At 33.2% G+C, this 18,340-nt stretch overlaps 3 protein-coding genes across 4 annotated transcripts; all 3 read left to right on the forward strand.

Annotated features, from left to right (window-relative positions):
* Positions 1 to 684: 684 nt before the first annotated feature.
* Positions 685 to 8,377, forward strand: LOC137819189 (uncharacterized). The gene is made up of 3 exons (XM_068622963.1): positions 685 to 844; positions 7,546 to 7,752; positions 7,839 to 8,377. The coding sequence occupies exons 1-3, from the start codon at positions 685 to 687 to the stop codon at positions 8,375 to 8,377; spliced, it is 906 nt and encodes a 301-aa protein (XP_068479064.1).
* Positions 8,378 to 10,152: 1,775 nt separating this feature from the next.
* Positions 10,153 to 12,568, forward strand: LOC137819582 (disease resistance protein RUN1-like). 2 transcript variants are annotated; one of them, XR_011082338.1, is made up of 4 exons: positions 10,154 to 10,745; positions 10,825 to 11,911; positions 11,995 to 12,245; positions 12,356 to 12,568. XR_011082338.1 is itself a non-coding variant. In XM_068623477.1 (3 exons), the coding sequence occupies exons 1-3, from the start codon at positions 10,261 to 10,263 to the stop codon at positions 12,193 to 12,195; spliced, it is 1,773 nt and encodes a 590-aa protein (XP_068479578.1). In that variant the 5' UTR covers positions 10,153 to 10,260; the 3' UTR covers positions 12,196 to 12,255. The 2 variants fall into 2 exon arrangements, 1 of the variants encoding a protein (XP_068479578.1); XM_068623477.1 differs by lacking the exon at positions 12,356 to 12,568 and having other exon boundaries at positions 10,153 to 10,745; positions 11,995 to 12,255.
* Positions 12,486 to 14,008, forward strand: LOC137819584 (uncharacterized). Its single transcript, XM_068623478.1, has 2 exons — positions 12,486 to 13,081; positions 13,475 to 14,008. The coding sequence occupies exons 1-2, from the start codon at positions 12,794 to 12,796 to the stop codon at positions 13,922 to 13,924; spliced, it is 738 nt and encodes a 245-aa protein (XP_068479579.1). The 5' UTR covers positions 12,486 to 12,793; the 3' UTR covers positions 13,925 to 14,008.
* Positions 14,009 to 18,340: the final 4,332 nt, after the last annotated feature.

The raw sequence follows: 18,340 nt of genomic DNA on the forward strand, positions 1-18,340 counted from the left end.
TTGTGAGGGCGAGGACGATCATTATGCTGAGAGACTAAAGCAGAAGAATCATCAACATGAGACGTTATATCAGTGGTGTGTTTACCTGGCACACACAAAAGGGTAGAACAAGTGTAAGTAAAATTGGGCACAATAGGAGATCCCAAAATTTGATCACGAACATGATAATAATCATTAGGAAGGCCATGTAAACCCAATAACATGAAGAACTTGGATCTTTGTTCTAGTTCTTGAGAAGGAGTGGGAGCATGAGGTAATAACTCATTAAAATCATGAAGAAAAGCATGAAGTTTACCCAGATATTATGCCATTGTACCATCAAGACATTTGGAAGCAACAATTGTGAGAAGATTTTGACACACACCATAAAGACGTTGAGTATCATTGGTGTATAATAATTTTGCTTGTTCCCAAACTTCTGAACATGTCTCATAGGTACGAAATATTTGCTTTAAAGATGAGTGAATGGTAGATTTTATAACAGTGCATAATTGAGCATAAATTTTCAACCAACGGGAAACCTCATTTTCAGCAACAGTAGGATGGGAAAGATGATCAACATAACCTTGACTCTTAAGCCATAATTTAATATCTGATGCCAAAGTGTCATAATTGGTTCCATCCAATTTGTCAATGGAGAGATGAACATTGATGTAATTAGTATAAATAGATGGATTCGGCATAATGACTGCGAAAGAAGCCACAGTGGTAGCGGCAGCGGAAGAAGCCATAGTGGCAGCGGAAGCGGAAGAAGCCATAGAGGATAAGGACAAATCAAGTCACTTGTTAATTGGCGACAACAACAAAGATGAAGGCTCTGGCAGCGTCTCTGGCGGAGGCTCCGGTGAGATTCTGGCGGCGACTCTAGTGAGATTCTAGCGACAGCTCCGGCAAGGTTCTGGCGAGGTTCCAGTAGCGGCTCTAGCGAGGTTTCGACGGCGACTCCGGCGAGGCGGTGGGGCAGTGGCTGGAAAATTCCAATGAATAGTGGGTTCACCAAAAATTGAACCCTAACCCTATGCTTTGATACCATATTAAAGGAAAAGAAAGAATAGGGTAAATCCCTTGTGTATATTGAACACATAGGGTTATGTTTATATAAGAAAAGAAACATATGGGTTAAGCCCATTACATAAATATGAAATATCTAACAATATCTATAATATATAATAATATCTAATTATATCTAATAATATGTAATAATACCTAACAATAATAAAAATTTATGCAATAAGTTTGAGTTATTAGAAAATTAATATATTTCTCCTTTTTAAAATTGTCTTACAATCGTGCTAGAATTGTCAGAAATCCAACAAATATTTTTTGAATTGGACACTTCACCGATACGTGTCCCACAAGTGTCGTACGAGTCTCAGTGTCCAATACAGGTGTCTGACATGGACACACCATTTAAGAGGAGTGTTTGAGCCTTATAGGACACAACAGCAAGTTTGGTCTCCCAAACCTTGCATACTACTTACTTCCTTTCCTCAACGACAAATTTCCCCACCTTTACTATTGAGACGGATTTAAGTCGACCTTTTCATTGGTTTTGTATCTGTACAGATCATCTTTTTGACTATGTTGCATTATTGTTTCTCTTCTTCTAACACTTCATCAACTCATCAATTTCTTCTGTGGAATCGTCATCTTCATGATCAAATCTGCCATGGATGTACGATGTGCTCATCAACTTTAATGGAGAAGACATCCAAAAGAAATTTGTTTCTCATCTCGATTCTGCCCTCTTTGATGTTGGCTTTACCACTTTCCTTCACTACCCCAATGCACTCAACACAACGCACATCCAACAACCTATTCTCAATCTCTCTTGTGTAACAATTATTGTTTTCAGGAAATCCTATATTCAATCTGCTTGGTGTCTTCATCAATTTCAACAAATCATTAAATGGCACAAAACTTATAGTCTACATTATTAAGGAAATAATGATTATCAAATTATACGCAATTAACTTGATAATGATAGAATCTCACGATTATTGGATCACAAAATCCCATGATTAGTGGACTACCACATATGGAGTGTTGTAAATACACACAAGAATATAAGAAATTACCATTTTCTTATATGGTATCAGAGCATCGATCTTGGTGCTTTAATAACCTCTCCATTTTTATCCGCTAAATAAGAGATCATGTCTGATAAGGAAGACACAGTAACGCCGCCAAGTCGGCTGCCATGGAACCAACCAATCCCTACTATCTTCATCATTCGTACAAACCTGGACACATGTTGGTGTTGACCAAATTGAACGACACCGATTATCAATCCTGGAAGACAACAATGATGCACACACTCACAGCGAAGAAGAAACCTATTTATAGTAGAAACAATAAGTAAGAAATGAATTGAGTTAAAAAGGATCAAGACTTTGAATCTTATACCACACCTGTTATATATGTTATCATAATTATTATTAATGTTAGAAAACAGTGGACGAAACTTGAAGCCAATTTCCTTGAGTGACCAAAGAAGCTTTAACCACCACACCAGACCAGTTCTTTTTGTCATATTATGATTTTTATTATACTTATTATTATTATTAATATCATTTATATTATTAATATTATTCATAATATAACTATTATTAATATTATGAATATCATTTATATTATTAATATTATAAACATTATAAATATAATTAGTATTAATAGTATTATTAAATTTATTATTATTATTATTAATATTAATATTAATATTATCATTAATATTAGTATTGTTATTATTAATATAAATAAAAATATTAATATCAATATTATCATTAATATCAATATTATTATTATTACAATTATTAAAAATATTTTTTATGTAATACTTTATATTTGGATACATGTAATATTCCCGTTTCATACGCTTCATGCAACACCTAATTTTATTTTTAGTTTTTTAATGGGCTGCAACACATATGGTGGAATTAGAAAAAAGGTGTTAAAATTCTAATTGAATTTAGATGGAGATAATCAATATGAAATATTATTATTGATACCAATACTTATGTTATTTTTTCATTTTTTTTAATTTTAATATTATAAATTTTTCTTTAATTAAATTAAAAGAATAATTAAACTAAAATTACTTTTTTAATTTATTTATAACAACGTAATACATCTTAAAATTATTTCAATTCCATGTAACCTTCTTTTATATTTTCATTTTTAATTTTTTTTTTATTTTAGTTAGAACTATATGAATCTAAATGCTATGTAAAAATCCGTATGTAATGCTCACTTTACATATGGATCTGGATCCGTATGTAAAAATCGATATGTAACACTTACTTTACATATGAATCTGGATCCGTATGTAGCTAACTTTACATACAAATTTGGATTTGTATGTAAAAATCGGTATGTAACAATTACTTTACATACAAATCTGGATCCGTATGTAAAAATCCGTACGTAACGCTGATAAGTGCCAATGTGTAGTTTTTATGATTGAGAAAATTGAACACTTTGGAACTTAATTGTTGCTTAATGTAAGAAAATTACCCTAATCTGAGAATTATTGAATCTGATTATATATTTCTTGAACCAAGAAACAAATGAAGAAATTTAATCTCAATTTTTGTGTAAATTGCAGATGAATATGAAGCATTGAAAGAATGTATTCAAGCTGGCATTGAAAGAAGAAAAAGTAAAAACTGAATTGGATCACAAGAAGATTTAGCTCAAGCTAGAGGATTTAGCTCAAGCTAAAACTGTCCAGAGTTGATTAAAGGTGCAGTACAATTTTAGCCCAGGCTAGAATTGCTAGCTCAAGCTAAAACTGTCCAGAGCTGATTAAAGGTGCAGTACTGATCTAGCTCAGGCTAGAATCGCTAGCTCAAGCTAAAAATGCACCGAAAGATCTAGCTCAAGCTAAAACAGGCTAGCTTGAGCTAAAGTTGATTATATAAATTCTGAAACATAACTCAAAACCAGCGGTGGAAAACAGATTAGGTTTTTTAGAGAGAGACTAGTGAGAGAAAGGGAAGAAACCTCTGTTCTTAGGAGAAGAACTTGCTCAGATCAGCCCTTCTTATGCAATCCAGATCAAGAATGAAGATTGGAGGAGCTGTCATGAGTGGCTAAGTTCTTTCTAACTTGGGATTGAATGTAATTTATCTTGATCAAATGTATTCTTGGTGATATATATATAAAATTCTCTTTTCTACTTGTTCTTGGTATTTTCGTTTTATGCTTATTGCTTGATTCTTTCTAATCAATAGAGTCTTGATTTTGATCCTTAAATTTAACTGGAAAGTACCTTTAAGGATCTGAAATAGACGAAAATGCTTGATAACTTGTAATGCTAGGAATAGATTCCAGGTTATTGATTGCATGATAATTCTGTTCCTAAAGCTGGATGATTTGTTAAATATGTGAGGAATGAATGTTTAAGAAATTATCTTATGAATTTTATCTGTGAGGAATCAAGATGAATGACTTTAAATTAAGCATCAAGAATAAGTAGTTTTGAGTATTATATATTGTATTATTCAAAATACAGATGATTGAGATAAACACAATTCAATCCCAAGTATCTTTCTCTATATTTGATAAGTTAGTTTGGTATTTGGTTGAATCAAACCCTAAATCTTTGAGTTCTTGTGAAATCTTTAATTTGGTTATGAACAAAGTCTCAAAATTATTTTCTATACTTAATGAGTTTTAAAACAGAACATCTTAATTAGAATTGTTCCCTGTGGGTTCGACATTCGTACTTTAAAGAGTACTATATTACAGTTGATTCGGTACACTTGCCGAAGAAATAATCAACAAACGCTCACTTTACATACGAATTATCCGTATGTAAAAATCCATATGTAATGTTCACTTTACATACGGATTCAGATCCTTTTCAGTATGTAAATAACAGTTATGTAGTGTTATACCCTATATAATGGCGCTGAAATCCTTTTCAATGAATTAAATTGTGACAGTTATGACTGACACTATTTACATATAAAAATCGGCATTTTAAACAAAGTGTTAAATTGGCGGGTGTTGCGGAAGGTAGCTTAAGACTGCCACATTAAACTTTGTGGTGGCCAATCCTATGATGGTTTGGGAAACCATCACACGCGTATATTGTGGTGTTTATAAACGCTAGTTTATACGAAAATAATTGTCGCATTATACACCTTTTTTTGTAGTGATTGTTTTAAGAAAAAGAAGTATAATAAAAATAAATTTGCAATTTAATTATGTGAAAAATTATTAAAATAACATTAGTAAGAGTTGTTTTATGGGTGTAAAATAAAATTTCGGCAATGTTTCAGGAGATATATATCAGAGAGAAGCAACCTGATTTAATCTGAACACATTAATACCATGTTAGAATAAGCTCGAGAAAACAATTTTTTTTATGAAGTTTAGGAGAGATGAATATTCATTTCAAATAAGACAGAAAAAGGGAGAATCAAAACAAAATATGTCTTTTTTTTTATATAACCATGCCTAAAGCAGTGCAACATAAAAGTATGCAGCAGAGCAAAATGCAAAAACAGAATGAGTCATCAATATAATATACATGTGTACCTACAAAATATGTTTTTTTGTTTCTTTATTTTAATTTAAAATAATAATTTAATTGTTAAAAAGTAACTGTAAAATTTTATTGTTTTTAATATGTAAAGGATAAAATTGAAAAATTAAATGTATATGCAAAAGAGGAAAATTCTATTGTTATAGACTAATATTAATAATATTATTATTAAGTTAATATGATGGCTAGCATGGGTTTTTTTGAAAAATGGGTCTATTGGATCAAAGAATACCTCAAATATGTTGAAGATGAATGAAGCTTAGTCTCTACCTAGCCTTAGTGTGTTTGATGTAGAATTTAGCTAGTTTGCTTTGAAGGTTGCAATGTGTCTTAGATGATCTTGTACTTTAGGTTTGTGTATGTTCAAGGTTGCTTTTTGCTACATGACCCATCCTAGATGCCAAATCAAGGTAGTAAGATCAAGCACATGATGTGGTTAAATGGTTTTGGAAAAGTTTTTTAAAGTTTTCTTAAAAGGTTTGACTCAGTACAAAAATAAATTTGTTTACTTGAGAAACAATGGGTTTATTTTTGCTCTATTGAAAGATTTTTCGAAATTCAGTTAGGGCACCAAAGTTAAAGCTCAGTCTGTTATTTCAGTTAAGGTGAGTTGGCAGTTTTGTTAACATTTAACCTGTTGTTTTTAGAATAAATCTGTTGTTTTTAAAACTGCTTTGAAACTGCTTTTTGAAAAGTGGTTAGAAACTGTTCTCTATAAAATAAAATGCCCTTCTCACATAAAGAGAGCTGAGCAATCACAGTTTTAACAGAGATAAAACACTTCTTGTGTGAGAAAGAGAATTGAAAAGGTTTTGCAAAGGTTTTTTAGTAGGAAAATAGATGTGTGCTTGTTCTTGAAGAACCTTGTGCTGGATGAAGGTGTTGGTACTGTCTTGAAGCAAATAGAACAACTGGTATATGTTCTTGCATCACTTTTCAAGTGTAATCTTTCCGTTATTCGTTCTTGTAATAGGTGTAAGTGTTAGTCACTCTTGATAAGATTTCTTGGAGTGCAAGGTGTGCTGAAATAGTGTTTTTCAGCCTTGTTTGTTGAAGTTCTTGTAGGGTTCAAGAACTGTTGTGTATGCTGTAATTGATTGTATCTGTTTTAGTGGATTCCACCTTGGAGTAAGGTGAACTGGACGTAGCTCTTGATGAGTGAACCAGTATAAAAATTCTCTTGTGTTTCTCTTCTCATCCCTGCACTTATTTATGAGTTTTCACATAATTTGTCAAGAAAGGAATCTGTTCTTTTAAATCTAAATTTGTTAACTCTAGACCTGATAAAATCTGTCATTCTAACTTGTTAATCAATCTTCTAAACATAAATCAAGCTACTGTGTGAATCTGTAATATGGCTAAAGTGTGAATTGTTTTCCTTGACTGAACTGTGGCATTTGTTCATTCTCCTAGATGCTTTGTGTTAAGTAAAATTGATTAATCTTGTGATATAATCTGCAATTTGTAAGTTGTAAAAGTTAATCAATTTGTTTCTGCTATTCTTGCTGGTTGATCTAAATCTTGTTGATCAAGTTCTGTTTGTGCTAAAGTCATTTGGAAAATCAATCTGTTTCATTTAAAATCAATCTGTTCTTTTCATCTCTGTCACACTGTAAATCAGTTTCTTTTGCGAAAATTTGATAAGCTCAATTCACCCCTCCCCTCTTGAACTTAGACGTTGTTTAACTCTAACAGAATCTTCTTCTATCTTTGTTTTAGTTAATGAAAGTCCATCTAAGTAATTCAAACCGTCTAGAGGTCTAAGACAAGGGGATCCAATTGCACCGTTCTTATTCATAATTGTGGCCGAAGGCCTATCAAGTTTATTAAATCAAGGGCTACAAAGGAAGTGTTTTCTGAATTAAAAGTCAGTGCAAAAAATATAGAGGTGAAATTACTTCCTTTTGCAAATGACACTTTGATCATGTGTAAATCTAATATCCAAAATATTAGTGGTATTAAAGGGATCCTTAAATGTTTTGAAATTTGCTCAGGGCTTAGAATAAACTTCTTTAAGAGAAAAATTGGAGTTATAGGAGTGGACAAAAATGTGTTAGGATCTTTCTTTGAGGTTCTCCATTGCAACATTATGAATATTCCTTTTTTATATCTTAGTTTACCTATTGGGGGAAATTCTACTAAGGTTTCTTTTTGTGACCCAGTGCTTACAAAGGTTAAGAAGAGGCTATCTATGTGGAAAGGTAAAAATCTATCATTTGCAGGTCGTGTGTGCTTCATTCATTTTGTGTTGAATGCAACCCCTTGTATTATCTCTCTTTCTTCAAAGCTCCATCATCTATATGCAAAAAGATTACAAAGTTACAACGTAAGTTCTTGTGGGGCTGGGATATTGAGGGAAGGAAAATTGCTTGGATTAAATGGGATAATTTATGTAAACCTAAAGCGAAAGGTGGGTTAGGCATAAAGCAGATAGACATTTTCAACAAAGCTTTACTTGGCAAATGGAAATGGAGACTTGGGTCTCTTGAGAACTGTTTATGGAAAGATATTCTTGCTTCTAAATATGGTTCTTGGAGAAATTTATCTGAATCTAAAGTTTCAAAGCATGCTTCAAGATGGTGGTTCCATTTAAACAAAGTGTGTGAGGATGAGCAGGGCATCAATTGGTTTGATTCTAATATGGAATGGGCGGTTGGGTCTAGTGAAAAAGTTAAGTTGTGGGAAGATGTTTGTGTTTATATTGTTTGGGTTTATAACTGTCAATTGAAAGCTAGATTCCCAAGGTTGTTTAATAACTCTCTCATCATAGATAATTCCTTGTGTCGCTTTGGTAATTGGAACAGAGACAACTGGGTTGAGAATTAAAGTGGAGAAGAGAGTGGTTTAAATGGGAGAAGGTCCAAGTAGATGAATTTATGACTATGCTAGAAGGTCAGACCTTGAAAATAGGTAAGGAGGATAAATGGTTATGGAGAGACCCGCAAACCTGTAAGTACTCTGTCAAATCTGCATATGCATTCGTTTCTAATCCTATCCCAAGTGCATCTAAGGATATGTATAGGGTTATGTGGGGCTTGTTAGTCTCACCATCGGCCCAATGTTTTGTTTGGAGAGCATTGCAAAACAGGATCACCAAAAAGCAAAATCTGATTAGAAGGTCGGTCCACCTTGCGGATTCATTATGTGTTTTATGTGGGATCGAGGAGGAAATGTCCTCACACCTTTTCTTAAGTTGTCAGATTGCGAGCGTTGTTTGGAATTGCTGTAGTAAATGGATTGGGGTTAGATCTGTAAATCATTTTGCTCTGAAGGAACACTTTGAACAATTTCATTGCCCTTAGCTTAGCAAAGAAGGCAATAAGTTGTGGAAATGAGTGTGGGTATCTATCATCTGGTGCATTTGGAAACATAGGAATGAGATTGTGTTTAACCAAGCAAAAGTGGATGCGGGTGAAATCTTTGGCCTGACCCAAATGCAATTGTGGGCTTGGTTAAAAATACAAGACTTCAATGACGCTTTTTTCTTTTTCCGACTGGGTCCAATGTCCGAATACTTGCATTAATATAACAGTAAAACGTTGATTTTGTGAGGATAGAGAGGTTGTATGTATTGATTGGTTTTTGTTCCTTTTTTAGGATGTTTTGAGAGTATGTAATGTACCCTTAAAGTGTATAAGGGTTGGAGCACCCCTTTGTGCTCCTTTTCTATTAATTTATTTTTTTGCCAATTAAAAAAAAAGTTTACAAAGGATGTTAACCATATTAATTAATTCAATTCGTCTGCCTATATATTACGCATATCTATATGAGTACTTAAGAGTGAAATATTAAATAAATTTATTTTCCCTTCCACTCATTCTCTTTCTTATTAATATATTACTCTATAAATAGGTTGATATTTCTTATGTATAGTGTTCTTTGCACACACATTCCAACTAAGAGTACCTCCTGATAGAAGGCATGAAGATCTCATCTACGCTTTGAAAAGAAAGATTATATAAGATAATCTCCACTCGTGTAAGAAAGAAAAGTACAATGTATTTTTTTAGTTCTTGCAAATATAATACTTTTGTTATACATGTCAATTTTTATTTTAAATCCAACCACATTAGTTTCATGTTATTATCCCCAGTCACTTCAAAAAAATTAACAGAAGCTAAAAACAACTTTTTAAAAGTACAGAACTAAGATAAGAATAAAAGTGCATGGATCAAAAATAAAAATATAGTTAAGAGGGAAAATATTTAACCGTGACAAAGGTTTTAAAAAGAGGTGACAAGATGCATTAGAGAAGTAGAATAAAACTTTCACTTATTTTTTACGCCATGATTAAATTAGTAAATAAAAAATTGATTAAATTGTTGAAAGTTATATAACTTTTAACGTTTTTCATGAGTTTAGACATGCTAAACTAGAAATGTAGAATTCAAAATCAATATAAATAAAAGAAAAAGAAAATATTTGCTTAATGATTTTAACAAAATGACATTGAAATAATGTTATAAACTGATTATAGATAAACTGAATGTTTTTCTAAACTGTGTTTATACCTACATTAACCTGTTTTAGATATACATGTGTAATGTGAAAGATGATAATGTTATAAGCTTTTAAAACTTTAAGCGATATTTGCATTATCTCTTCCACGACCACTAAAAAAGTACTTTTATTATTGTGTCTGTAGAGATCATCTCTTTGACTGTGTTGCATTATTGCTTTCTCTTCTAAACACTTCATCAACTCCTTCCATGGAATTGGCGTCTTCATCAACCAAACTCTCAAAGATGTACGACGTGCTCATCAACTTCAATGGAGAAGACATCCAAAGGAAATTTGTGTCTCATCTCGATTCTGCCCTCTCTGCTGTTGGCTTCACCACTTTCCTTCACCACCCCAATGCACACAACCCAATTCACTTCCAACAACCTATTCTCAATCTCTCTCGTGTAGCAATTGTTGTTTTCACCACAACCTATTCTCAATCTGCTTGGTGTCTTCATCAGCTTCAACAAATCATCAAATGGCACCAAACTTATTGCCGACATGTTCTGCCTGTTTATTACGAAATCCAGTCATCTGATGTACGTCTTCAGATGGGTGATTTTGGAAAAGCCTTCAAAGCCACTGCACAACAAACATTCTCACCACAACAACTGGAGCATGGCATGTCCAGATGGAGCCACGCACTCACCAAAACTGCAAATTTCTTTGGATGGGATGAGAGCAATTACAGGTAAATCACTCACTTACTAAGCTTGTACTTCAATTTTGGTAATACATGACTTGTTCAATAATTGTTATTGACTTTGAAGGAGTGATGCTGAACTAGTGGACAAAATTGTTAAGACCGTTCTTCATTTACCAATCTTGTCTGCTACAAAATTTCCAGTTGGATTAGAATCCCGTGTGGAGGATGTGATTCGAACCATAAAAAGTAAATCCACCCAAGTTTTTACTATAGCGATATGTGGAATGGAAGGATCGGGTAGAACCACTCTTGCCAAAGCCATCTACAATCAAATTCATGGTACATTCACGGAGAAAAGTTTCATCGAAGATATTGCACAAGTTAGTCAAACAAGAGGGTATGTTCCTTTACAAGAACAATTTCTTTCAGATGTACTAAAAACAAAGGTGGAGATAAGTGACGTTCAGATGGGAAAAAGTATGATTTGGGAAAGACTATATGGGAAAAGGGTGCTTCTTGTACTTGACGATTTGAATGACTATGGCCAATTAGGCCTCTGGGGAACTAGTTCATGGTTCGGTGAAGGAACTGTAATAATCATTACAGCGAGAGATGAAGTAGACCTGCCGAGTATGCTTGAAGTTGATTCTGTTTTTCAGATGATTCCAATGAACGCAAACGAGTCCCTTGAGCTTCTTAGTTGGCACGCATTTAGAGAACCAAAACCAAAAAAAGAATACCGTGTACTTGCAAAAAGAGTAGTTGCTTATTGTGGAACACTACCTCTAGCTCTCGAAGTCATTGGAACTTATTTATACAAAAGGACGAAAGATGAATGGAATAGAGTATTGATAAGATTAGACAATATTCCCCAGCATGAAGTTCCACAGATATTGAAAATAAGTTTTGACGGTTTAGCTAATCAAATAGAAAAAGATTTATTCCTTGATGTATGTTGTTTCTTTGTTGGTAAAAGCAGAGCCTATGTTACCAAGATCCTAAATGGCTGTGGAGTAGACTCTGATAGTGGAATAAGAGTTCTCATAAAGCGTAACCTCATCAAAGTTAAAGAAAACAACAAATTTGGAATGCATCATTTGCTACGAGAAATGGGAAGAGAAATTATTAGTGAAATTTCAAGAAAGGAATCTGGGAAGAACAGTCGACTGTGGCCTCATGAGGATCTAAAACATGAATTTTCAGTGAATACTGTAAGAGCATTCTTAATCTATGATTTTGAAACTTCTTTTGGAAGTGGTTGATTTCTCATGTGCAATACAAATGTTTTTCTTAGCTCTTTTCATCACCGGGTAAAAAGGTCATTCAGAGATTGTCTAGCGGAAGAGATTTCTTCGAACGTTATCCTGTAGAGGTAAGAGACCCATCACCGGATACAAAAGTCTTCGAACTCGCTGGACTGCTGAAACTCGCTGGAGATTCCGACGACCATTCTAAGAATACCTACCTAACGGCTTTAATCTGCATGATGCAATAGCGATTGATTTAAAACACACTCTTCTTCGATTCGTCTGGAAAGAACCCCAGGTTTTTATTACGTGCCATTTTCTTTTAAAACTCAGCTTAAAATACAAATATTATTTGTTTCCACTTATAACTATATTATTTTTTCATTTTCTTTTCTAATATTCTTGAAGGTTTTGGCGTGTCTAAAAGTCCTGAATCTTAGTCACTCGAAGTACTTGATAAAAACCCCTGACTTTTCGAGACTACCAAGTCTTGAAGAGCTCATTCTCAAAGATTGTCTTAAATTGCGCGAAGTACACCAATCTATTGGATGTCTCTGCAATCTTATACTGCTAAATTTGAAGGACTGTACAAGTCTAAGCACTCTCCCCAGAGAGATATGTAAGTTGAAATCTTTGAAAACTCTCATTATATCTGGTTGTTGGAAAATTGACCTATTGGAAAAAGATATAGTGCAATTGGAATCCTTGAGAATTCTAATTTCTGAAAATACAGATGTGAAACAAGTGCCTTTTTCAATTGTAAGCTCAAAAAGCTTTGCATATTTATTCCTACCTGCATTTGAGGGATTATCACATAATCTTTTTCCTTCTGTGATTCGGTCTCTGATGTCGCCAACAATGAATCCCTTATCTTATATTCATTCCTTCATGGATATGGAGGATAATAGTTGGGATGATATTTCACCATTGCTCAGCAGCCTTGCAAATCTTCGAAGTGTTTTGGTGCAATGTGACGCCAAGTTTGAACTATATGAGCAAGTAAAAACTATATTGGTCGAATATGATGCAAATATTACAGAATCAGGAATTTCAAAGAATAATTTCAGGTCTTCTCTGACTGGTGTTGGAAGATACAAAGAATTCTTCAATACTGTCAGCGATAGCATACCTAAGGTTCTTCTCTAGCTTTCCCTTTGTTTATTACCTTCACCATCATTTTAGCTATTATTTCTGAGAACATAAAATAGTCCTAATGAAGTATTAGTAGAAACTACACTACTGAACTTTAAGCACCTTTCGCTTCTATAGCCCCACGACTTCATCTAAAAGTATCTGAGTTGAATAATCAAATAACCAAGTCATTATGCTTATCCTAAGTACATGCAAATTGATTTCCACTTACTAGTTTACTTCATGGGTTTTTTATTCCCAATGATCGTATAAATATAAACTAAGAGAGACAAAAATAGAAATGCAAAATGATGGTGATATATACACAACAAAACTATAAACCAAATTTGTTTCGATCATGTAACTAAACATGCCCTTGTTTGTCCCATGATACAGGTATTTGCAAGCAGTGAGTCATGTGATGTTTCTCTCCCAGGTGACAACGATCCTTATTGGTTGGCCTATATGGGTGATGGACATTCTGTTTATTTCACTGTGCCTCAAGATCGTGTGGTGAAGGGAATGGCTTTGTGTGTTGTTTATTTATCAACCTCCGAAATCATTGAACCTGAACTTACTACTGTCTTAATTGTTAATTACACGAAGTGCACATGCCAAATACACAACCATGGGACAGTAATTTCCTTTAATGATGAAGATTGGCCTAATATAATGTCAAATTTAGGATCAGGAGATAAAGTGGAGATTTTTGTGAGTTTTGGTGATGGATTGGTGGTCAAGAACACAGCTGTCTATTTGATATGTGGTGAATCAAATGAGTTAGAAAAGGAGGCTGTGCCAAAGAAAAAATCGCTCCTTAAATTCATAAAGAGAACTCTAATGTGAGTTCTAGTAAGTCATTTATATTTGAGAACTTTGAGTTATGGAATTAATCCTTGTGTCCTTCATTGCAATTTATTTTTTCTGATCTGTCCTTGTTTTTCTTTGAGTATAGCTCATAGTTACGAGATTCATATTTATTTTACCCTGTTTCTCACTCCTCACATTGTTTACTTGAACTGTTTATTGTATTTGCTTTGTTGTTGTTACTTTTTGTCAATTCTATTCCCTTCTTAGCATATAATATTGCATTCAGAAAATCTCGTAAAAAATATTGCATTATGAAATAAAGATAGCTGCGGTTCGATAATTTGTTATGTGTTTTGCCTTGCTATATGCTATGCAGTCTCTGTTTTTGTTTCAACATAAGAAGCACCGTAGCCTCATCCCTTTATTTTAAGACTAAAACAAAGTTTGATTTCATTTCTCCTTATTTACACTGATTATATTTTTTTATGTCTAATTTAAAAATATTTAAATTTTTTCAATTTACATTTATAAGTTTCATTACAGTTTTCAGTTATGTAAAGTCACCAAATTATTTTAAATTTTAAATTTTCAACTAATTTTTTTCAAATATAGTCATGATCTTTCAAAATATTTTAATCTGTTATAAATTGTTTTAAAATTAATTCTTATAAATTAATATTCATTTGATATGTGCAAATATAATCTTTAAAAAATTCAAAAAATAACCATGTAGACAAATACCGCTAATAGTTAAAAAAAATTCAAATGTGTACTTTTTATTGACAATTAGTTTAGGCTTTTATGTTTCAAATATAAAGTTAAATGTTCAACTGTATTACAAAACAAAAAGATATTCATACAAAATCTCCATTCTATGATCCTCACCAGAAAAAAGCATTGAAAGATATGATAGCACTTGATCCACCATGATGATAGCACTTGATCCACCAACACCAATCCTGCTACAATGTTCATACCTTCACTGCTACAATGTAGTAGGCACGTACCTGCATCAAACCACCCCTCTCAACCTTAAACTGTATAACTTACCATAATTCTCCTTTCCTTCATAATCCAATAAACCATTTCCCATTATATTTCACAACACATATTAATAACATATCCGTACTAGTCAAACAACTCTTCACTTCAAAAATAAATAAATGACATATTGTCTCATCATCCTCCCCACGCATAGTTCCAAAACTCACCATGTTGTGGTATATGATGAAGAGAGTGCCTTAATCCTCTAAAAATTCTCGTACATGGACATGCCTTCCCCCTTCTACTTCGCCCTTTAAGATTCTATATGCTGATTTAATCGTATAATTTGATGTTTCTCCTTCCTTCCTTACCCACTTATCGTCTTTTTCCATGTTTAAACTTGTGTCTTCCAAAACATGTGCGAATTGATGCGCTTGGTTATTTTCCCACTCAAATAAATTCCTTCTCCATTCTAACTTCTATAACCAATTGTTATTATTCCACTCCCTAACCTAATACAACTTAAAATCTCTGTTTGTGCTTAAACAAAATAATCTCAGAGAACTTATTTTTTAGTTCTTCATTATCCGCTCATTTATCTTCCCAAGAACTAATCTCCATCCCATTTCCTGCCTCCCAAGTTACAATATCATCAAATTTACTTTCCCATGAAGCCCATGCTATTTTCCTACCCTCCGAACATCAATCCCATAAAAATTTTCTTTGCAATTTCACTATCTCCTTTGTCACCATTATTGGCATTTTATATAAAGATAAATGAAATAGAGGGAGAGATGAAAGCACTGATTTAATTAAGCATATCCTACCTGCCGTAGATACAAATTTATCATTCCATCTACCTAATCTATTCCTCATTCTTTCCACCACATCCTCTAGAATTTATCTCTTGTGGCACCCCCCCAACTAACATTCTCAGATATTTAAATGGTGTTTTCATCACATCACAATTAAGAATTTCCGCAAAATATTGAATCAGATTGTGATTGACTCCCACCCCTCCAATTTTACTCTTTAGAAAATTTACCTTAAAGCCAGATGCTAATTCAAAGCAGTTTTAGATTACCTTTATAATAAACACACTTTGAGTATTGACTTTACAGAAAAATAGTGTATCATCCGCGTATTGTAACATATTCACCTTAACCAACTTATCCCCAATCTCCATACTTTCTATCATATTTTTCTTAACTGCTTTTCTTACACCCCGTACTAATCCTTCTACCACTATAAGAAACAAGAAATGTGCTAAGGGACTCCTTGTCTCAGCCCCTTCTGTGGTTTAAATTCCTAAGTTGGACTCCCACTCACTAATACTGACACCGAAGATGATTCTAAACATGCTTTTACCCAAACTATCCATCTTTCACAAAGAACCTAACCTTCCTAACATATAGTAGATGAACTCCCATCTTAATGACTCATAAGACTTCATTGGCCACAAGCACACTATCCATTAACCCCTTACCTTCTAAAAGCGTTGACTGCCAAAGATCAATAACTTTATGTGACTATATATATTCTTCTTGATCTCTTCCTAACAAATTTTATAAAACCAAAATTAAAGTCGTCACAACATTTCATCTTCTATAATACTTCCTACTAACATTTCATCTTCTCCATAAATAGTTTTAAAATTTGTATTATCTAACCTGACTTTTCCTTAACAACCACTTGATCCTCACACCATTGGCCATTCTCTAGCAAACCATTAATCCCATTTCTTGACCTTCACCATTTAGTTATAGAGTGAAAAAAATTGGTATTAAGATCACCTTGCTTCAACCACCTATGACGAGCTTTCTGTTGCATTATAGCTTCTTGTTTAAAATTATTTTTACTATGCTAACAAACACAAACTTACTTTCCTCTCTTCCTTCCTAATCTAACTCATTCTTGTCATTTGTTGCATCTAACTCTTGATTTTTTCTTTGTTCCATATTTTTAAATCAAATTTTAGTTTTTTCAATTTTTATTTAAAAATAAACACCTTGCTACCTTGCACCTCATATCTATTCCATTTATTCCATATGAAGTCTTTGAATCTGCCATCTCTTTGCCAGATGTTCAAACACCTAAACAGTTTCGGACCCTAATTCTTACTCATGTCTTTTAACACCAATGTACGATGACCGAACATTGATTTATGTTAACATATTTAGTTTTTTCTATTTTAACTTATTGGACTTTGTTTGTTTGGCCCAACTTTCCTTTTCTGTTTCAGCCAGGTCTTAGTCTTTTTCTTATATATACACAATTTATTTTATTCTCTAATACACAAGTAAATAAGAATTTCTTTTGTATTTTCTTTTCTTTGTTTTTCTCTTTGATCTTTATTTCCCCCTTTGTTGTTCTTGGTTATCTTTTATGTTCTCTTTCAAAATCTTGATTGGGTTTCAAAATCTCTTAGGCAATGTCTAATGAAAACCATAGTCTTAATAGTAGCCACACTATTACATGCAATTTATGTGGTAAATACGGTCATATTGAGGCTGTTTGTTTTCGCAAAGTGGGTTTTCCTTCTAGTAATGTTAAAACCTCAAAGTTTTTTTCTACTAGAAAAGTCTGCACTTTTTGTAATCATATTGGCCACACTACCGACACCTGTTATAAAAAGCATGGGTTCCCTCCTGGCTACAAATTCACCAATTGGACATCCCTAACCAATAATATGATTACTACTGACACTTTTTTTGAGCTTTTTCCTAAAGAACAAGATGTAAAGGGGATTCAACTTACATCACAACAGTGTCAATTCTTGACCAACATTTTGCGTCAGCAAAACCTTGAGGATCCTGCCCCTCACACTCAAATTAATCAAGTTGACACCTTCTCTGCGGATGAAATCCCCAATACTGAGCAATCTTCAATATGTAAGTTTCTCTCTTCACTATCTGCTATAAAAGAATCTTGGATTATTGATTCTGGTGCCACATATCATGTTTGCCACAATTTGAACATTTTTACTACTTATACTAAAATTAAACCTGTCTTAATTAGTCTTCCAAATGACCAAACTGTTTATGCCACATATTCTGGTTTAGTACGTTTTTATGATAAGTTTTATTTGTCTGATGTGTTATATGTGCCTCATTTTCAATTAAACTTAATATCTGTTTCTAAACTCACACACCAACTTAAATGCACTTTAACTTTCACTTCAACCCACTGCAGTATACAAGACAATCTCACCCAAGAGAGGATTGGTATAGTTAAAGCCACTGCTAGCTTGTACCTTGTCACTACCTTGCCTGTTTCTAGCCATTTTAAACCACATTGTTTTGCTCCTTTTATTAATTGTAATATCATGGACAAAACACTGTGGCATTATAGACTAGGACACCGTTCACTTGAAAGATTACATGTCTTAAGCGAACAATACTCTTTTATTACTGTTGATACTCATCATGTATGTGACACTTGTAGTCGTTTAAAGCAGAGAAAACTTCC

This window comes from Phaseolus vulgaris, chromosome 10 (genome assembly GCF_000499845.2).
Source record: "Phaseolus vulgaris cultivar G19833 chromosome 10, P. vulgaris v2.0, whole genome shotgun sequence".
NCBI lineage: Eukaryota > Viridiplantae > Streptophyta > Magnoliopsida > Fabales > Fabaceae > Phaseolus > Phaseolus vulgaris.